Below are 23,205 nucleotides of genomic sequence, written 5' to 3'. Positions count from 1 at the left end.
GACAGCTGTCGTCACCCCCGATCTCATTGCGGAGGGGCGATGAGCTGTTGGTCGCTCCCCTCTTTTCAATGCCTCAGATGCTGCGGTCGCGATTGAACGCAGCATTTGAGAGGTTAAACAGCCAGGAACATTGCAATCGCTGTTCCTGGCTGTTAGTCCCCGGTGTCAGCTGTAAAACACAGCCGATACCCGTAGTGTGTGGAGCACGCTTAGCGAATGAGCGTACTCCAAACATCACCCCCGCACCAGGACGTAATGGCACTTCCGTGTGCGCAAAGGGGTTAGAGGCTATGTACACCTTTGAAAATGATTGTTTTTTTAACTGGTTCCCGACCGCTGGCTGTATTTTTACGGCCAGCGGTCAGGGTCTTTAAAACTCGCGCCATAGACTTTTTACGGCGTGGGTTTTAACTTGCTGCCCGCGCGATCGGGCAGCTGAATGTCGGGTCTCCGGCTGTCTGTGACTGCCGGGGACCCTGAGGAGAAGATAGAAGCAGCTTTTGCTGCGTCTGTCTTCTCTGATCACTTGTACACAGCGCTGAATGCGCGCTGTGTACAGGAATAGAGACAGCAGCAGCGGCGCTGTCTCTATTCCTCCCGGTGATCATGTGACTGGTCACATGATCGCCGGGTGCCGTTAGTGGCAGACTGTTGCTGGATCTTACTAGACCCAGCACAGCCCTATTAGTGACAATCGTCACTATGAGAGGGCTGATTTCCCCTGTAACTGGGGCTGCTGTGCAGCTCCAGTTACAGTGAAAAAGATGGTGTAAAAGAAAGAAAAAAAATCTATAAATTCCCCCAAAGGTCTTTTTTGACCTTTTGAGGGACAGACCATAGTAATAAAAAATAAAAGTAAAGTAAAGTGCAAAAAAAATTAATAATAAATACACATAAAATACCCACCCCAAAAAAACTTTCCCCGCACCAATCATTGTCATAACGCTAGTCTGGACCCAATTACCCTAATATAGACATGTAATATATTAAAATGTATGGTAGACAAGGACGATCACAAATAAAATGTCTATTTTAGAACCGATAAAAACACAGGGACATATACAAAAACACCGAAAAAGGCCATACTTACAAATGGACACAGCCAGGCCAGAAATGCTGATGAAAGGGCGAGCAGGTGCTTTAAATAATAATAGCCACTCCCACTAGTCTTGAGGGGAGTGGTGTGTGGTGCATGGGATGTGTAGTAAGAAATAATAAATGAATAGTGTGTGTGCAAGTGTAATACTATAAGTGAAATATAGGGGGCAGTAATGAGTGAAGTGCCTCAATAGAAATAAATGGATAATGGGGTGCAAGTGAGTGAAACATGGAGGGATAGTGTGTACGTCATGAGGCACAACGTGTATAGCCAGGTAGAAGCCTATTTGTGACGCCTTGATAATTCATAGAGCGGGCTACCCTGCTTGCTATGCCAAACAACAACACACCATGCTCTCCCAGCATCAAAGACCCGGCTGTGTCCAAGAGAAGCGAATATACATAATAATGAAAAATACCTGGGGTATTGGTAATCATTTTGGCCAAAAGGACGCAAGCTCGCAATCCACGACAAGGATCCCCAGACTTGCGAGTCCCTAATTCCTAAACTGGAACAGAACGTTCCTGATGCACAAACAGAACCGATAAAAACACAGGGACATATACAAAAACACCGAAAAAGGCCATACTTACAAATGGACACAGCCAGGCCAGAAATGCTGATGAAAGGGCGAGCAGGTGCTTTAAATAATAATAGCCACTCCCACTAGTCTTGAGGGGAGTGGTGTGTGGTGCATGGGATGTGTAGTAAGAAATAATAAATGAATAGTGTGTGTGCAAGTGTAATACTATAAGTGAAATATAGGGGGCAGTAATAAATGAAGTGCCTCAATAGAAATAAATGGATAAAGGGGTGCAAGTGAGTGAAACATGGAGGGATAGTGTGTACGTCATGAGGCACAACGTGTATAGCCAGGTAGAAGCCTATTTGTGACGCCTTGATAATTCATAGAGCGGGCTACCCTGCTTGCTATGCCAAACAACAACACACCATGCTCTCCCAGCATCAAAGAGACTTAAACTTAAACTTAAAGAATAAAAATTCTAAAATAGCAAAAAGGATGTGTATAAAAATGATAAAAAAAAAGAAACACTGCATTGTCTACGGAAAAAACATCGCAAAAGTCACGTCGCTAGCCCAACAAATAAAAAAATTATAGCCATTTAACTAACGCGTGCTAAAAAGGGCTAAACGGTGTCTGGTCTTAAAGGCTCAAAATAGCCCGGTCCTGAACTGGTTAATATAAAAATGTCTATCAGTGTGTTTGATGCAACTTTCTAATTACTTTTTATTAAAAATAATTTTTACTTTTTATGATACAGCTGCTTTGTATCCTGTATATAAAGTAGCTGTGTTTAGCGCTGAAACCTGTATCCGACAGGTTCAGTGACCGCGGCTTGTCTCTGACACGCAGGATCGAGCTGTTATTGATCACATCTTAGTTCTCCCTTTTACTGTGCTTATTGAGAAAACGGTAAGTTTATCCAAAGAATAGCATATCCCCACATACCTAAATGAGACCCTGCTAAAGTCAGCTTGTCTATCAGTACTTCATGTTACTCTCAGAGAGGTCAGCATTAAGTAGGTGACAGATTCGCTTGAAATTTATCACACGAAAGCAGTAAAATGTACATTCTGTCATGTGATTTAAAAAAAATTAACCCCTTAATGACCAGCCTATTTTAGACCTTAATGACCAAGCCATTTTTTAAGTTTTTCCATCGTCGCATTCCAAGAGCTATAACACTTTCATTTTTGCGTCGACATAGCTGTATAAGGTCTTGTTTTTTGCGGGACAAGTTGTATTTTTTAATAGCACCATTTTTAGGTACATATTATTTATTGATTAACTTTTATTAACTTTTTTTTGGGGGGGGAATAGAAAAAAATCTGAAATTTCGCCACTCTTTTTTGCGTCCTAAATCTACGCCGTTTATCGTGTGGTATAAATAACACAATAACTTTATTCAGCGGGTTGTTACGATTGCAACGATACCAAATTTGTATAGTTTTTGTATGTTTTATTACTTTTACACAGTAAAAACGCTTTTTTTTCAAAATTATTTGTTTTTCTGTCTCCATATTTGAAGAGCCGTAACGTTTTTATTTTTTCGCCGATGCGGTTGTATGAGGGCTTTTTTTTTGCGGGAAGACTTGTAGTTTTTATTGGTACCATTTTGGAGTAGATGCGACTTTTTGATCACTTTTTATCACATTTTTTTAAAGTCAATATTCACAGAAAACAGCAATTTTTCCATAGTTTTTTATAAAAAAATTTACGGCATTCACCGTGCGGGTTAAATAATGTAATAGATTTATAGTCGGGGACGTTACGGACGCGGCGATACCAAATATGTGTCACTTTTTTACTTTATTTTGTTTTTTTAATAGTAAAGCATTGTGTAAGGGGAAAAGCTGGGTTTTTCATTTTTTTCACATTTTTTTTTAAATTAACTTTATTAAACTTTTTTTTAACTTTTTTACTAGTCCCATTAGGGGACTATAATATGCGATTATGCGATCGCATTTATAATACACTGCAATACTTCTGTATTGCAGTGTATTATGCCTGTCCGTTTAAAACGGACAGGCATCTGCTAGGTCATGCCAGAGGCATGACCTAGCAGGCATACACTCCAGGCAGACCTGGGGGCCTTTATTAGACCCTCGGCTGCCATCGCAGACACAGACACTCGGCGATCGTATCGCCGGGTGTCGGTGGGGGAGAGAGGGAGCTCCCTCCCTCTCTCCAAAACCACTCAGATGTGGTGCCCGCTATTGTGCACCGCATCTGAGGGGTTAAACGTGTGAGATCGATACTAATATCGATCTCACCCGGCAGAGCAGGGACGCCCCCAGCCCTCAGCTGCCTCTAGCAGCTGAGAGCAGGGAGATTTGACAGCTCCCTGCTCTGTAAACTTATTCCGATGCCGCGACGTAAAAACTCTATGGCATCGGAATAAGGCCCGTTAGTCACCGACGTAGAAACACGATGGGCCGGTCACTAACGGGTTAAATGAAAAAGTAACTAAAATAAAATTATCCACACATAGACCATGTTCAGACCTGGCGGATTTGTGGTGCGGATTCCACTCCACAAATCTGCAGCAATGTACAGTACATGTGAATTGGGATTTCAAAACCGCTATCAGAAGTTTGGGAAAAGTGCTGCACGGAAATATGTGGATGCTATAATAATAATAATCTTTATATTACGCAGCATATGGGTTTTCAAATCCACAGCATGCTCATTATGCTGCAGAAATGCCACAGATATTCCTTTTAATATATAGGGTGAAATCTGCAATGAATCCGTGGCAAAAATTGTATATAACACATGCAAACTTTGACATGGAATGGATGCGGAATTGCAGCAAAATCGGTGATGGATTTCTTCCGTTGGGCAGAGATTTATTATTGTATATACAGTAACCTATATTAGAATGGCTGGTAGAAGTACACTATGAATTCATTAGAGAGAATACACACTGGTGTTATTAGTATGGGCACATTAGCTATTGATGAAGATTGCTCATTTCAGTCAGCAAAGGTTTCTGTCATTCTGTCCATTTTTTATTTCTTTGCAGGCAATATGAATGTAATTACAGAAAGACATGGCACGATTTTAACAATTGGCATTAACAGGCCTAATGCCAGAAATGCTGTAAATCCTGAGACTGCATCCCAGCTTGTCCAAGCATTTAATGAATTTGAGAAGGACCCGTCCCTAACATCGGCTGTTCTCCATGGATTAGGTGAATGCATTTTTTTTTGTTACTTTTTTAGGAGGCGTATAAGACATTTGAATGCATAGTTATAACCGATATTCCAGCCCTCCCTCTAGTTATACTTGTCCGGCTCTATTCACATCCAGTTTTTGCCCTATGTTCGGCACATGAGCCGGGAAACCTCCTGGCGATAAAATCAGTTTAGAGCAGAGCCACCTACACCCAGCTTATGCCAAAAAAGTGTCCTTTTGCAATACGTCGGGCCAATACGTCGGCATACCTTTTTATTTACTGTATAGGAATGCGTAGTCTGCTGCACTTTCCTATACAGAGAGATACATTAAAAAACACTTACCGCACGCGTGGTATAAGTTTATTTTTTACAATAGGAGTAAATGGGCCACATATGCCACTGTACGCCAATACCGTGGCATGCGTCGCAGTCTTCCGTTGGAGGTATATGTCGCGAGATCCATTGGATATGTGATTGCTGTAACCTCTTTAAGGTGGTTGCCGGAAATAAACAGCAATCTTAATGCAAACTGTCATTGACTGGTCCACTTTATAGTAACTGTAGACAGATTGCAGATCCCCTTTATTAGTTGATGTAATTAGTAATAACTGTACAGTCTCAACGTACTGTTCGTATAGTGGATGCAGTGCAGTGCCAGGAGGTATCAGCAGTCCATTTGAAGATATTCTGCCTAAATTATTTCAGAAGTGTTAACACAAATTAGTTCCATAGGGGATTATAAATCGCAGTAAAACTACAAAAGTTTATAAATATGCTGCATTTTTCTTTTTAAGGTAGCACTTGTCATAATGTACCACTAGGTGTCAGTGTATCCATTACACTTAATGTAGGTACAGTTTTGAGCTACATTTCCAAATATATTAGTTCTTTGGTTACATTGCAATTCCTTACTTTAATGTTTAAAAAAAAGAATTGTAACCTGCTTAAAGTCCAGAAATACATCCAGCTTCCATACAGTACATTCAAACTGGAGTCTATGACCTATATGTGGACTAAAGACTGGCAAGAACAGTGTCCTATAGTCTGACAGATTGTTAGAGCAACCACGGGAAATTTTCATTTTGTTGCTGTTGTCACACAGGTTATTATCATGAAAATTTGGTTTTTAGAGCCATGTGCATAACAGACCACAATGTAATTCACAATACAGTTTCATAAAGCTCACCATACTGTGGTCTATATGATTTGGTGTTGTATGCAATATGTTACACTATATTACTCCTGAAACAGTCCTTCTAGAGTGGAATACAGTCTAATAAATGTCATCCCAATTTCATACAGATCCTGAATATGTTAGTGCATAAGTCCGGATTTTGGCAGAAATTGTACAGGGTAAAAAGTCACATTTAAAATTGCAAAAAATTTGTGCCATTTGTCGTCTCACTCCAAAAAAGAGAGTAAGCGAGAAAAGTGGGCATGATTAAAGAGAGCCTTTCACCTGCCCATACATGTGCAGCATGTAACAGGCAGGGCTTCACAACCACTGTCTCCCTTTACAGTTATTCCTATCTTCCTCCATTATCTACATATCGGTGCCGTTATATTTGTTGCCCGATATGTAAATAAGCCCCTGAACTGTCAATGGGGCGTTTCTATCTAACTAAATGGCAAGGGGGCGTGATCTCTTTGTTCTGACACTGTCCAATCAGCTACGGACAGTGTCCGTGCGGCTTGCGCTGTGTTCCCTCCCGCAAGAACACACACAGGCTGAGAGAGCGCTCTCCGCAGAACCACCAGTCTGTGTGTGTGTTCTCGCGGGAGGGAACACAGCGCAAGCCGCCCTGACACTGTCCGTAGCTGATTGGACAGTGTCAGAGCAAAGAGATCACGCCCCCTTGCCATTTAGTTAGATAGAAACGCCCTATTGACAGTTCAGGGGCTTATTTACATATCGGGCGCCAAATATAACGGCACGGATATGTAGATAACGGAGGAAGATAGGAAAAAAAAAGTAAAGTGAGACAGTGGTTGTGAAGCCCTGCCTGTTACATGCTGCACATGTATGGGTAGGTGAAAGGTTCTCTTTAACATACATTTAGACTGATATATCAGAGACAAAGTTTTTAAAAATAGCATACATTAGTGGCACAAATGTACGCTACTCCTTGCCGGCGTAAATAGAAATTCAAACAGTCAGACAATTCTAAATGCAGAAGTTTTATTAAGAATTAGGAACTTTTTCTTAATAAATTAGGTGCAATTCTTGCTGAATGCCCTCCCCAATTTTTTCATTAGTGCAAAATACAAAATTTTTATTAAATGTGCTAAAATCTGCATGTGTATGGCCATCTTTACAAGAGATTCTGAGCGGAGGATTTATCAAAACTGTCTTAAGAGTAAAGCTGGCCTTGTTGCCCATATCAACAAATCACAGTTCTGCTCCCATTTTTCCACACCAGTTTAAAAAATGTAAGTTGAGCTCTGATTGGTTGCTATGGACGACAAGGACCGTTTTTTCCTTTAGAAAGGTTTATAAGCATGCATACAGAGATAGCTGTCAATCACTGAGTAGGACCGCCCACTGGACTCCTAAGCTTACAATGAGCAGAGGTTTAGATCAATAAATTGCAAGTTATACTGAATCTTTTCCCACATTACTATGTATCAATCCGCTCAGCTTCGCATGCTCTATAATATGCTGCCTGCAGATTGGACTGCATTTTCATTGTGACAGGTTTGCTTTAATCCTATGGAATAATTGTATAAATGGGGCAAAACATTTGACCTCTTTAAATGCAATAAAAATACAGTTCAGATTTGCTTTCATGTTCAGTAGTAAAGCTGATAGAGCAGAAAGGGCCAGGTTCTGTGCCCTCATAAAAAACAGCACATTAAATACACCAGTCCGTTTTTACTCTGCTAAGCTTCAGTTTTACAAAAATGTGAGTTGAGTTGTCTCAAAAATGCTTTGCCATCAGGAGCTGTAATTCTACCCTAAACACACCAATTCCAGTAGTCATTCTGACGTATGCGCGAGGGGGCCAAGTGTAAGTTTCCATGTTCTATGTCACTTTGGTTCAAACTGAGATACTGGCTCCTTTTTTCAGTATTTGCAAAGAAAATATGACTTGCACCTTTTGTTACACGACCAGGAAGTCAGAGAGCTGAGCTGGGAAGCTATTAAGTGCAAACTTTCCTAAAAATCTTGTTTTTATTATTTTACATCCTACATTTTTCATCTGTGGAAAGAAATCGTTGATAATTGACCACTGATTTCCTGAAAGACCTGCTTAGAAGGGTTTGTTGTGAATACAAACAAAGTGACATCACTGGTGAAATCATATTCAACCCATTCATTTCTTAGGCCCCATGCACACGACCGTAAAAAATCTCTGTAATTGCAGACCGTAATACGGTCCCCAATTACGGACCCGTTCGTTTCTATCACTACGGATAGGTGTCCGTGCCGTAGTACCGTGCCAGGAATTATGGAGCATGTCCTACTTTTCGTATTTTACGGGCCGTGCTCCTATACTTTGCATGGGAGAACGGCCCGAAAATGCGGTCCGCGGCCGGCCGTGCCGCTATCGCGGGCTGTGATTACGGGCACAGCTGTGTGCATGAGGCCTAAAGGCTATATATATAGTTATTCTTAGACAGCCTTAGTTTATCACTTAATTTCTTAGCTTTAAAGTTCTTATTAGCCCTGCCTGGTAATTTTATCATTCTAATTTGTAGAATTTCAAGAGAAGTTTATTAGTAAACGTTACATCCTTGTAAGGACTGTGGTATAATAAAACTGCTAGTAGTACAAGGGAGAGCAGTAAACAAAAAATAATCTCTTTTATTGCAGTTTATCATGAAATATGTCCGATCAGGCAGCTTTAACACTCCTACTTGAAAAGCAAGATGCTCTCTATTGAAAATGTAGTTGGATGTTATATGTAGTGCAGGCTCCAGAAACCGAATAGAAGATATATGCTAGTTCAAACAACCTGCACTACTTACTAGTTGGACAAATCTCTTAAAGGCTATGTACAGATTTGACAGGAAAACACGATTTAACATTCAAAAAGTTCCAAGCTACAATCTACATGAACTCATTTATTTCAAGGCCCCTGATTTGCAGTTTGCAACCTGCACCTAATTTGAAACTTGTCGGCATGTCCCTCCCAGTAATGCATGCTGGACATTGGTTGTGTGCCGCTGCCTTCACTAGCCCTTATGTACTAGCACAGCTTCATTCCTGTACTGTTTTCTACTTTCTCTCACACTGATTCAGCATCTGTGATCTCCTGTTAAAACATTGATGCTGACAGAGTGTGTGATATCGCCTCCTCTCCCCTGCAAACTCTGACTGTGGATTTTCTCTTGCCTCTCTAATATAGCCTGCTTTGCTGTGTACAACTTCCTCCCCCTCCCTGCTGGTATCACTAAGGCTATGTTCACACGGTACGGATTTGCCATAAGTGGATTTTGTAGATAATCCATGGCAGAAATCCTTAGCTCAATCTCAGATTTCTATCATATATTAGCCAGCAGATCCGTATGCGAATCGGTCCCGTTGTAATTAAAGGGATTTTCCAGTCCATAAAAACTTATGACCTATCTTCAGCTGATAAGTCAGAATCCGACTACCTGGACCCCCGCCGGTCAGCTGGTTTGAAGGGGGTGCAGCACTCATACGGGGCGCTGCTTCCTCTTCATTTCTACTTTCTCACTGTGAATCGTCGACACCGATATAGCGACGATTCACAGTATTGCAGCCTTCTCACATTCACTTCAATGAGAGAAGGCTGTAATACCTGTGAATCGCCGGTACAGTAAAATTCTTTCTCTGGAGCCATGCTCACATCCGCTTTTTTTGCGGATTGGGCACAGGGGTCCGCAGAAAAAGCGGATGTGTGCATGGCCCTAGAGAAAACTCAGATCAGGTCCTATCCGTATCAGTTTTTGGGGATTTGTCTCGCCTATTCTATTCAATGGTCCATAAAAAAAACGAAGACATCCGTGTGCGGTCTGTTTTTGCAGCCATATAAAAAGACAAGAATGTGTACATGAGGCCCAAAGCAGATAAATAATGTCAGCCCTAAGTCAACAGGCTGCCAGGAGCTGTGTGCTGTTGGCAACTATGTCAGAAGAAGCAGAACACCCAGCTATGTAAAGGAGTTGCACAGTCTCTACAGCAACAAAATAGTTGTAAATGTTTAATAAAGCTTATTTAGAAAGTTGCATTTAGGAAGCAAATAAACAAGAAAAAAAAAGTTCCTTATAGCCGTAGCCTTGGCTATCTGGAAGTGCATAGCCAAGGTGGGCTTTTCTCCTGTGCCTTCATTAAGAAGCAGAATTTGGACATCTATGACCAGCTCAAAATGTAGAATTTAACAAAATATGTTTACCAAGATATATTCAGGTATTATTAACTAAAGTAACTAAAGACACGTAGTAAGGTAACTCTTTCCCAGTCTGATGCCAAGCACTCACATGGTGACACTGTTGGAACGTCACTGACTAGTAGAGCTCTCCTTCTGAAAAGCTGCCCATTCATCCTTCTCAGAAGAACAGCTGAAGCAGAATTCCGCACACCCAAACTCCAGTTCAGGGGATATTACTACCACCCATTTGTAATTATCGTGTAGATACCATTATCAAGTGTAACTGCCCCATGACAGCAGGGCCTAAAGTGCCACACTATTCGCAAGTACATTAAAAGAAATAAAAGTAAAAACTTAAACCTAGGAGGTTATATTTAAGGCTCTATTCACACTGTGTTTGCGGTGTGCATTAAACATAGATGTCGGAAAACACGACGCTTACTTCCCACGGATGTCTTCAACAAATGCCGCTGTATAGGCATACACCGCCCACGGACTACCATCATAAAAAAACAAACTGTTTACTGCATGTTTTCTGCAGGATTCCTCTGTATTGAATAGCGTTGTGGACACTCTTTTGGGTTCATTGGGGCCCTATGGACACCTTCAGTGTATAGGATACCTTTGGAGCATTTCCCAGTGCATACAACCAATGTACACTGCAAACGCGGTGTCAATAGCGCCTAAATTTGAGATACAATTATTGTTTATGATTGCTGGCTCATATTGTACAGCGTTGCAGTAGTGAAAAAATACGATCTAGTTGGAAAAGTCAGCATTTGGGACAATGACATTACAATTAAAAGGTTCTTTCTATGTTTCCACCCTTCTCCCATTCTACTTCATTGTAGAGGTGCCAATATTTGAATATGTTTTCATTTAGAAATGAGTTGCAGCTGTTTTGGGGTATCTGGAGAACTGGTTTGAGAAAATGATCTTCTGTTTGACGTAGTAATATGTCACGAGGTTTCCAGTATTGTAAGTTTATATACTAGTTTAGTAATATGTACTTCTAGGGCGTGGTATTATAGACAAAAAAGTAACAGTACCACACATGAAACTTAAAATGGTCAATAAATTGAGCACGGTCTGTGACATTGTTATTTAACCCCTTCCCGACATTTGCCGTACATGTACGTCATGGAAAGTACTGACTTCCCGCATCTTGCCGTACATGTACGCCAAATGTTTGGGACCGGCTCAGAAGCTGAGCCGGTGCCATCATCACCGGATCTCAGCTGTATCTTACAGCTGACATCCGGCTGTAACGGCGGGGACCGAAATTAGCTTCGATCCCCGCCATTAACCCCTTAAGTGCAGCGCTCAAACGCGATCGCTGCACTTAAGGTGTTTGCAGCTCATCGGAACCCCAGTAATGAAATTGCCGGGGTTCCGGTGGCTGCAATGGCAACCGGAGGCCTAATACTGGCCTCCCGGTCTGCCTAGCACCGAAGCCGGTCAAGATCCGCCCGGCGGCGGAGCCTGATCGGCTTCCGTAGCTGCAGGCAAGATGGCGCCGGGTCAGGAGCTGATCCGGCGTCATCAGCGGTGGAAGTCAGCTGTACTGTACAGCTGACATCCACCTGTAACGGCAGGAACCGGAGCTAGCTCCGATCCCTGCCATTAACCCCTTCGATGCAGCAATCGAAAGCGATTGCTGCATCGTAGCGGTTACTAGCAGATCGCCAGCCCTGACAGGCAATCGGGACTGGCGACTGCTGTTATGGCAACAGGAGACACAATGGTCTCCTGCTCTGCCATTACGGAAGCCGATTTAGGCCCCGCCGGGAGGCGAAGCCTAATCGGCTTGCTGTCAGTGAATGACTGACAGATCTAATACATTGCACTACATAGGTAGTGCAATGTATTAGAAAAAAAAAAATCTGACCGTTGGAACTTCAAGTCCCCTAGTGGGACTTGAGAAAAAGTGTAAAAAAAAGTATAAAAAAGTGTAAAAAAAAGTGCACAAAATAAAAGTTTGAAAACAGTAAAAGTTTCAAGTAATCAAATAAAACACAATCCCCCTTTTACTCTTATCAAGTCCTTTCTTATTGAAAAATAATAATAAACCATATGTATTTGGTATCGCCACGACCGTAACGACCGGAGGTATCAAAATATTATATTATTTATTGCACGCGGTGAACAGCGTATAAAAAACCGTAAAAAACGTTACCAGAGTTTCTGTTTTTTGGTCACTTTGCCCTACAAATATTACAATAAAAAGTGATCAAAAAGTCGCACGTATCCAAAAATGGTACCTATAAAAACTATAGCTCGTCCCGCAAAAAACAAGCCCTCATACACCTCCGTCGACAAAAAAATTAAAAAGTTATGGTTCTCACAACTTGGCGACAGAAAAAATACATTCTTTTTACAAAAGTAATTTTATTGTGCAAAAAGTTGTAAAACATGAAAAAGTTCTATAAATTAGGTATCGCCGGAATCGTACTGACCCGCAGAGTAAAGTTAACATGTAATTTATAACGCATGGTGAACGCTGTATAAAAAAAAAACGAAAAAAGCTGTGCCAGAATTGCGTTTTTTTGTTTACCTGGCATCCCAAAAAATAGGATAAAAGGTGATCAAAAAGTCGCATGTACCCCAAAATGGTACCAATAATAACTACAGCTCGTCCCGCAACAAACCAGCCCTCATACCGCTACGTCTATGAAAAATAAAATTAGTTATGGCTCCAATAAGTCAGGAAATAAAAAAATATGCAGTTGTGCCCGAGGGGAACATTTCTTCTGTTTGAAGAGGCGATTTTTCAAGGACCTAAAATTAGGGAACCAGGAAAGGGAGGGCCCAAAACATATCCGCTGGAAGCGGCGGTGCCCGTATTATACCAGGACAACACTTTCCCAGCAAAATTCCCCAAACTACAAAGGCGCGGAGTGTGGATCAAAAGGGGCATAAGAAAGGACGCCATTTATCAGTGCGACACCGGCCTGTGCGGAAAGGATTGCTTCACAGCGTAACACACATCTATGGATTATTTTATTGTTTGTTTTTTTACCCCATTATTATACCACCTGACTATGCCCCTTATATACTCCGCCCGGCTTACATATGCCCTACATTATAAACGGAAACACCAGTAAGACTCCAAACAAAACTACTACCAAGCAAAATCCACGCTCCAAAAGCCAAATGGCGTTCCCTCCCATCTGAACCCTACAGCGGCCCAAACAGCAGTTTCCTTCCACATATATGGCATCGTCATACCCGGGAGAACCCTTTTAGCAATATTTGGGGTGTGTGTCTCCAGTGGCATAAGCTGGGCACGACATATTTGCCACTGAATGGCATATCTAGGGAAAAATATAAATTTTTAATTTGCACCATCCACAGCGCATTCATTTATGGAAAAGATCTGTGGGGTGAAAATGCTCACTACACCCCTTAATAAATGCCTTGAGGGGTGCAGTTTCCATAATGGGGTCACTTCCCAGGGGTTTATTTTTATTATTTCACATCTGAGCCTCTGCAGTTGTGAACCAATACTTTGTAAATCGCCAAATTAGGCCTCAATTTTACATGGTACGCTTTCACTCCTGAGCCTGATCGACTGTCCAGGCAAGAGATTAGGGCCACATGTAGGGTGTTTCTAAAACCAGGAAACCCAGCATAATAATTAGAGAGCTGTCTCGTTATGGTGGCACAAGCTGGGCACCACATATTGTCCACATATCTGTGGAAAAATCCCATTTTCACTCTGCAACATCGAGTTCACACTAATTTCTACAAAACACCTGCAGGGTTAACATGCTCACTACACCCGTAGGTAAATGCATTGAGGGGTGTAGTTTCCAAAATGGGGTCACTTCTGGGGGGTTTCCACTGTTTTGGGCCCACAGGCACCCAGAAACCAATCCAGAAACATCTGCACTCCAAATGGCGGTCCTTCCCTTCTGAGCCCTGCCGTGTGCCCAAACAGCAGTTTATGACCACATATGGGGTATTGCCGTACTCGGTAGAAATTGCTTTACAAATGTTGGGTTCTTTTTTTCCTTTATTTGTTGCGAAAATGAAAAAATTTGCGCTAAAGCTACGTCTTATTGAAGAAAAAGGATTGTTTTTATTTTCACTGCCCAATTCTAATAAATTCTATGAAACATCTGTGGGGTCAAAATGCTCACTACGCCCCTAGATGAATTCCTCAAGAGGTGTAGTTTCCTAAATGGTGTCAGTTTTTGGGCGTTTTCATTGTTTTTTCCGCTCAGGGGCTTTGCAAATGTGACATGGCCGCCGCAAACCATTCCTGCTCAATGTGATCTCCAAAAGCCAAATAGCGCTCTTTCCCTTCTAAGCCAAGCCGTGTCTCCAAACAGCCGTTTATTACCACATGTGGGGCATTGTTTTACTCGGGAGAAATTGCTTTACAAATTTTGTGGTGCTTTTTCTCCTTCAGTCCTTGTGGAAATGAGTAAAAATAAGCTAAACCTACATTTTCTTTGAAAAAATTTTGATTTTTATTTTCAGGGCCTACTTCCAATAATTTCTGCAAAAAACCTGTGGGGTCAAAGAGCTCACTATACCCCTAGATAATTTCCTCAATGGGTGTAGTCTCCAAAATGGGGTCACTTGTGGGGGGTTTCCACCGTTTTGTCTCCTCAGGGACTTCGTAAATGTGACCTGGCCTCCGCAAACCATTCCTGCTCAATGTGATCTCCAAATCCAAATAGCGCTCTTTCCCTTCTCAGCCCTGCCGTGTCTCCAAACAACCGTTTATTACCACATGTGGGGCATTGTTTTACTCGGGAGAAATTGCTTTACAAATTTTGTGGTGCTTTTTCTCCTTCAGTCCTTGTGGAAATGAGTAAAAATAAGCTAAACCTACATTTTCTTTGAAAAAATGTAGATTGTCATTTTCAGGGCCTATTTCCAATAATTTATGCAAAAAACCTGTTGGGTCAAAACGCTCACTATACCCCTAGATAATTTCCTCAATGGGCGTAGTTTCCAAAATGGGGTCACCTGTGGGGGGTTTCCACTGTTTTGTCCCCTCAGGGGCTTTGTAAATGTGACATGGCCTCCACAAACCATTCCTGCTAAACTTGAGCTCCAAAAGCCAAATAGCGCTCTTTCCCTTCTCAGCCTCGCCGTGTCTCCAAACAACCGGTTATTACCACATGTGGGGTATTGTTTTACTCGGGAGAAATTGCTTTACAAATTTTACGGTGCTTTTTCTCCTTTAGTCTTTGTGAAAATGAGAAAAAAAATCGCTAAACCTACATTTTCTTTGAAGAAATGTTGATTTTAATTTTCACGGCCTACTTCTAATAATTTCTGTAAAAAAGCTGTGCGGTCAAAATGCTCACTGTACCCCTAGATAATTTCCTTGAGGTGTGTAGTTTCCCAGATGGGGTCACTTTTGGGGGATTTTGACTGTTTTGGCACCGCAAGAGCCCTTCAAACCTGACATGGTGCCTAAAATTTATTCTAACAAAAATAAGGCCCCAAAATCCACCAGGTGCTCCTTTGCTTCTGAGGCCGATGCTTCAGTCCAGTAGCACGCTACGGCCACATGTGGGATATTTCCTAAAACTGCAGAAACTGGGCAACAAATATTGAGTTGCATTTGTCTGGTAAAACCTTCTGTGTTATAAAAAAAATTGTACTAAAAATTTATTTCTGCAAAAAAATATGAAATTTGTAAAATTCACCTTTACATTGCTTTAATTCCTGTGACATGTGTAAAGGGTTAAGACATTTTCTAAATGCTGTTTTGAATACTTTGAGGGGTGAAGTTTTTAAAATGGGGTGACTTTTTGGGGGTTTCTAATATATAAGGCCCTCAAAGCCACTTCACAACTGAACTGGCCCCTGTAAAAATGGCCTTTTGAAATTTTCTTGAAAATGTGAGAAATTGCTGCTAAAGTTCTAAGCCTTGTGAGGTCATAGAAAAATAAAAGGATGTTCAAAAAACGATGCCAATCTAAAGTAGACATATGGGTGATGTTAATTAGCAACAATTTTGGGTGGTATAACTGCCTGTCTTACAAGCAGATACATTTAAATTGAGAAAAATGCAAATTTTTGCAATTTTTCGCTAAATTTTGGTGTTTTTCACAATTAAATACTGAACATATCGAGCAAATTTTGCCAGTAACATAAAGTCCAATGTGTCACGAGAAAACAATCTCAGAATCGCTTGGATAGGTGAAAGCATTCCGGAGTTATTACCACATAAAGTGACACATGTCAGATTTGAAAAATGAGGCTCGGTCAGGAAGGTCAAAAGTGGCTAAAGAGGGAAGGGGTTAATGTTGCATGATAAACGTCTGTAATACTACAGCCTGTTATATTGCAGGCACTATTTCCAGACTAGGTCTGAGCTTTTGTGCATATTCTCCACTGTTGTAAGAAAAACTTCTGTCTTTAGACATTAAAGGGTTTGTCATTCGTTACCAAAATGTTGCAGGAGGCTGTAAGTGACATAGCAAAAAGTTATATATTTGACTTCTCTACTTTCAAGTCCAACGCCATTGCCACACATGTATGGCCCGTCACTGATGTGGCCCTCAATTGGCTGTGCAGTCATGTGTCCATATATGACCAGTTTTAATAGGTAAGCATATTACTTTTTGTTATATTTAGTCATTTACAGCCTCCTAGAAGAGTGTGGTAAGGATTGGAAAACCCCTTGTAGATCACTATATAAACTATTTTTTTTAGTTTTATATAAAAAAAATCCTGACGAATCTATTTTAAAATAGCCATTTGTGTGAAGTAACAGTTCATATATGTTATGTCATTCATCAGGGGGTAATTTCTGTGCTGGTTTTGATTTGAAAGAGATAGCTAACAACACAACCTCTCTGAAGATAGAACCGGATGTCACTAGTGGACCTGGACCCATGGTACGTAAAATAGTTTAAAGCGCCAATATTAATCTGAGAAATACAATAAAATGACGTTAAACATATTCTGAATTTCTACTCAGGGACCTTCTAGAATGCAGTTTTCTAAGCCAGTCATTGCTGCTGTTAGTGGGTATTGCGTGGCCGGTGGTCTCGAATTGTCTCTACTAGCAGACATGCGAGTTGTGGAGAAAAGTGCAACATTTGGAGTGTTCTGCCGACGTTTTGGTAAGTTTATGAAGTTTAGTCAAAAATTCTCTCTCAGATTTATAATGCCTGCAAACTTACCGAATGTAAATAGCCAGTAAAGGTAAATCCATTGCTTTCTGGCATTCTAACATTTTCCTAGGATACCACACTTCTGTGCATGCAGAAGCATTCTGTCAAAAGCTGTTTCTGTTGGGCAAAACCTCTGCATCTGACTGCTGAAAAGGAAGTTACATCTGAGTGGCAGCTGATTGGTCACCTACATGTAGATTCCTGATCACGCAGCATAGTGCAGTATGTGGTTTATTGTGACCGGGACTTTTAAAGGGCTGCTATGGGTGGCACCTATATTGTGGCAGTGTGACTGACACTTCTTTTGGTGCACTGTAGTCATCACTTTTATAATGGGGACATTGTGGCTTGCACTGTAATTCATAGGTCCCTGTGGCTAGCTCTGTTATGAGAGTCTGAGGTTGGCACTATTATGGGAGACTGTGGCTTTTAATATTAAAGGGGCACTGTGGTTGGCACTGCTATCAGGGTACTGCAGCATAAAAAAAACTGCTAAAACCGAGCAAACTCTGTCTGTCTTAAAGAGGCTCCGTCACCGCATTACAAGTTCCCTATCTCCTACATAACGTGATCGGCGCTGTAATGTAGATAACAGCAGTGGTTTTTATTTAGAAAAACAATTAATTTTGACCAAGTTATGACCTATTTTAGATTTATTCGAATGACTTTCTTAATAGACAACTGGGCGTGTTTTTACCTTTTGACCAAGTGGGCGTTGTGGAGAGAAGTGTATGACGCTGACCAATCAGATCAGCGTCATACACTTCTCTCCATTCATTTACTCAGCACATCGTGATCTTGCGAGATCATGATGTGCTGTCACTTACTCACACATTAACTTTGCTGAAGTGTCTTGAGAGTGAATAGACATCACCTCCAGCCAGGACACGATGTCTATTCACAGTCCCAACACTTCGGTAACGTTTGTGTGTGACTTACTCACACAGCACATCGAGATCACACTGTGCTGTCATTCACAGCGTGATCTCGAGAGATCACGCTTGCTGTCATTAAATCCCACACAAGCATTAGCGAAGTATCGGGAGTGTTAATAGACATCACGTCCTGGCTAGAAGCGATGTCTGTTCACTCTCAAGACACTTCAGTAAAGTTAATGTGTGAGTAAGTGACAGCACATCGTGATCTCGCAAGATACAGTACATGAATGGAGAGAAGTGTATGACGCTGATTGATCAACGTCATACAATTCTCTTTACAACGCCCACTTAGTCAAAAGGTACAAACACGCCCATTTGTCTATTAACCCCTTAGTGACCAGCCCATTTTAGGCCCTAATGACCAAGCTATTTTATTCGTTTTTCTATAGTCTCATTCAAAGAGCTATAACTTTTTTATTTTTTCGTCTACATAGCTGTATGAGGACTTGTTTTTTGCGGGATTAGTTGTACTTTTTAATAGCACCTTTTTAGGGTACATATAATTTTTTTATTAACTTTTATCAACTTTTTTGGGGGGGATTATAAAAAAAACCTGAAATTCCACCTTTGTTCTATGCGTTTTTAAATTGACGCCGTTCACTGTGCGGCGTAAATAACATGTTACCTTTATTCTATGGGTCGGTACGATTACGGCGATATCACATATGTAGAGGTTTTTTTATTTTTTTACGACTTTTGCACAATAAAAACACTTTTGAACTAAAATTATTTGTTTTTGCATCGTTGCTTTCCAAGAGCCGTAACTTTTTTATTTTTCCATCAATGTAGTGATTTTTTGGGCTCGTTTTCTGCCGGACGAGACGTAGTTTTGATTGGTACTGTTTTGGGGTGCATGGGACTTATTGATTCATTTTTATTATGACTTTTGGGGGGCAATGGAAAAAAATAGCAATTTCGCCATAGTTTTTAGCGTTTTTTTTTTTACGGTGTTCACCTTGTGGTTTAAATTACATATTAACTTTTATTAATGGAGTCATTACGGTCACGGCGAAACCATATATGTGTACTTTTATTTATTTTTTACACTTTTACTAAATAAAACCACTTTTTATGGAAAAAAATGGTTTTATTTTTTTACTGTAATTTTTATTATTAATCTTTATTTCACATTTATTATTTATTTCATTAGTCCCACTAGGGGACTTTACTGTGCGATCTTCAGATCGCTGCTATAATGCTTTGGTATACTTCGTATACCAGAGCATTATTGCCTGTCAGTGTAAATCTGACAGGCAATCTGTTAGGACGTGCCTCCGGCGCGTCCTAATAGGCATATGTCCAGGGCAGACCTGGGGATTTTTATCAAGCCCCCGGCTGCCATGACAACCCATCGGAGACCCACGATTGCATTTGCGGGCCGCCGAGGGGTGACAGAGGGAGCTCACTCCCTCTGTAAACAAGTTAAATGCAGCGGTCGCTATTAAACTTCGATCGCGGGTGTTGGAGCAGGAGCTCAGCTGTCATCAGACAGCCAAGCCCTGGCTCCAGCCTGCACGGGAGACCCGTGCAGGACTTAGACTAGGCTCACGTGAAAATGCGTCAGCCTAGCCTAAGGCCCCTTAGTGACGAACGTGAAAAGGCGTATTGTTGGTCACTAAGGGGGTTAAGAAAGTCATAGCATAGAGCTAAAATAGGTCATAACTTGGTCAAAATTGATCGTTTTTCTAAATAAAAACCACTGCTGTTATCTACATTACAGCGTCAATCACCTTATGTAGGAGATAGGGCACTTATAATGAGGTGACAGAGCCTCTAATTTTCATAGGAGGTAGCACAAACGTCTAGAGATTGCCTGACACAGAATGAGGCAAATATCGGTTGACTGACAAGAATATACTGGTGCTTTTATTAGGGAATAGAGTTCTCCTTTAACAGAGCCGCTATTCTTTACTATACAGCTATATTTACCCTTGAAATCAATTTTCTCAATAGGAGTGGGGTAGTAGTTTCCCTAAACCCAGCAGTAGTCATAGCTACCAATGTTGCAGTGAATTTAGACAACTGCATGGGTAAGGCCTCATGCACATGACCGTATTTTTTGCTACCCGTAAATACTGGCGTAAATACGGGTCCTTGGTCACACGTATTCGACCCGTATTGCACCAGTATTTATGGACCCGTGCCCGTAAATACGGGTCCGGTGTCACCCGTATTTCACCCGTATTTACGGGCAAATTTTTGGCTGCAAAATTACACTGCAGTAATCGGCAGCCCTTTTCTCTATTAGTGCAGGATAGAGAGAAGGGGCAGCCCTTTCCGTAATAAAAGTAAAAGGAATTCATACTTACCCGGCCGTTGTCTTGGTGACGCGTCCCTCTCTTGAGATCCAGTCCGACCTCCCTGGATGACGCGGCAGTCCATGTGACCGCTGCAGCCTGTGATTGGCTGCAGCGGTCACATGGGCTGTAACGTCATCCCAGGAGGCCGGACTGGAGGAAGAAGCAGGGAGTTCTGGTTAAGTATGAACGTCTTTTTTTTTTATTTTTTTTATTTTTTTACAGCTTTATCTATATTCTGATCGGTAGTCACTGTCCAGGGTGCTGAAAGAGTTACTGCCGATCGTTTAACTCTTTCAGCACCCTGGACAGTGACTATTTACTGGCGTTGCCTAGCAACGCTCCCGTAATTATGGGTGCACACACGTAGTCACCCATAATTACGGGAGCCCCATAGACTTCTATGGGCTGACCGTGCCGTAATTACGGCCTGAAATAGGACATGTTCTATCTTTTTCAACGGCAGGGGCACCTTCCCGTAAGCATACGGGGAGGTACCCATGGCCAATAGAATTACGGGAGTTTTTACGGTCGTGTGCATGGGGCCTAAGTGGTAGTCTGAGACACTCCCTACACCCTAGACGTCAGCACACGGTAAGTGAATTGAGAGGGCGAGCCCAGCTGGTGATGTCACTCACCAATTTCTGCCGATAACATCGTTTATTTGACAATCCTATTGCTGCAAACTAGCCATACATTTGAATATATAAATATACATTCATTATTTCGCTTCATCCTCTGTGTGGTCATTTGTATTATATTTCATGTTGGCTGCACTGCTTCATAATAAGTGTGTTTATGATTTCAGTTTACATATTTCTGTCAGATACTATTTCTTTTTTTGTTTGGTCACTCTGACTTTTGTTTGTTATTTCTATGATGCTTAACATCTGCCACAATCGAGGATGCATTTCTTTCTTCCTCAACAAACTTTCTGGCCTGTCTTCCTTATGTATTCTCCATGTTGAGAAGTCAGACTTCAGAGCTCCATAAAAGTCTAGTAAAGTGGGGTAAGACATTAACAGCTCCACCTGTACAGAATACATCTCTCATTTTTCCACCTGAACAGATCAGGCATAACTAATGTATAGAAGACTTGTGGGCATACATTACCAGTCCTTCGTTGTTCATTGCATGGTAACAGTTTGTTGACAACTCTGTTGGGCTAAATGTAGAGTCTGTATCACCACATGCAAACAGAGAGAACTGCTTACATGACTTCTGTTGCTCTATGTTTACAATCATGCGGTCTGCTTTCAAGCCACACAAGCAAAATGCTGCATTTTTATGTCTTCCCTATTTTGACAACTGTGGTTGAGACGTTTACCTTCACATTTTCCAGATTCAGTGACACACATCCTGCTGCCCCTTGTCCCACTTAAATATCATATTTATTTACAGAGATCATAAAAAAAATGAACAATGTTTGCCATTTACATGCCGTTAGAAAAAAATGATCCAGTTAGGAGTTGTGACATTAACTTACATAGTATGGGGCCACCTGGTCTTCAAAGTGTATAGCAATGTGCACATCCGCCTAACGAGCTAAGTGCTGATGTACGCGTATGCTTAGTCACTCTCCCCACAGCCAGGTTTTTGCATAGGGAATCTTTGTTCACTGCAAAGCAGCCAATAGAAATAGCTTTCTTCCCTGCTTGTCAGGGAAGGAACAGAGTCTCATTAGTAGCATGGTAGTATAGCTTAATAGACTCCTCACCAGCTTTATAGGATTATAAAGCTCTGCATTCTGACAGCTGATATAAACCCTGCACATTCCCACTCGGTCTTTATTGTTTTATTTCATTTAGTTTTCACTGGTTTCTAATGGAGTTCATACATTGGATGTCAGACAGTATATATCTTTACTACTCTGAATCCCATATTACCTGTCTGCAAGAAATGTAAGAAGGCATTTTTTTTTTTCAAGCTGGCAGAGTGGGAATGGGACTGATTCTGCTCATAGTTCCCCCTTCAGCAGCACAAATTAGCAACAGCACCAAGGGGGACACAGGAAAAAAAACAAAACAGTTTTTCATTAAACGCTGCAAATTGCTTTTAATTACTTTTACACAGTTATTAACAGCATTTCTGGGCTTTTGGTATGAAAATTATTCATGGGATAACCCCTTCAAGAAAGAAGCATGTGATTTACATATTATAAAAAATTGGCTCATATACTTCTCCCATAATTTCTAGATGTTTGTAATTCCTTCCTACTGGGGTCCCCCGTCCCGAAGCAAGCTCTAGAGGCCTACTTAACCTTAATCCCTAAGGAGGGGAAAAATACTGAAGATTGCGCAAGTTACAGCCCCATTTCATTGCTGAATAGTGATGTGAAGTGGTGGGTCAAACGTTTAGCTAGGAGAATATCAAAATATCTGCCGTCACTTATAGAGGAGGCGCAAGTAGGTTTCATCCCCAGGAGGGAGGGAAAAAACAATGTATCTCGAGTAATCCATGCTATCCGTTTTGCTAGGAGGAGGAGGAGACCTCTTGTCCTTCTGGGTACCGATGCCGAGAAGGCCTTTGACAGGGTCAGCTGGAAGTATATTTTGTTTGTCTTAGAGACATTTAAATTCCCCCCACCCTTTATAAAAGCGATTTTTACACTATATTCCCAACCGTCAGCCAAAACTAGTGTTAATGGCATTTTGTCGGCCCCCTTCCCCATAAAGACTGGCACAAGCC

General features: G+C 41.3%; 1 protein-coding gene across 4 annotated transcripts in view; it reads left to right on the top strand.

Annotated features, from left to right (window-relative positions):
- Positions 1-23,205, top strand: part of LOC142652767 (enoyl-CoA hydratase EchA19-like) — a 78,192-nt gene that overhangs the window by 32,263 nt on the left and 22,724 nt on the right. For all 4 annotated transcript variants that reach the window (XM_075828442.1, XM_075828441.1, XM_075828443.1 and 1 more), the window contains 3 exons: positions 4,648-4,815; positions 16,906-17,003; positions 17,087-17,231. In XM_075828442.1, coding sequence (XP_075684557.1) covers positions 4,648-4,815; positions 16,906-17,003; positions 17,087-17,231 — 411 coding nt within the window. The remainder of the gene's footprint in view (positions 1-4,647; positions 4,816-16,905; positions 17,004-17,086; positions 17,232-23,205) is intronic.

The sequence above is a fragment of the Rhinoderma darwinii genome, chromosome 5, assembly GCF_050947455.1.
Source record: "Rhinoderma darwinii isolate aRhiDar2 chromosome 5, aRhiDar2.hap1, whole genome shotgun sequence".
NCBI classification, from domain to species: domain Eukaryota; kingdom Metazoa; phylum Chordata; class Amphibia; order Anura; family Rhinodermatidae; genus Rhinoderma; species Rhinoderma darwinii.
The sequence above is the reverse complement of the archived record's forward strand: the minus strand, read 5'-3'. Positions and strand labels throughout refer to the sequence as shown.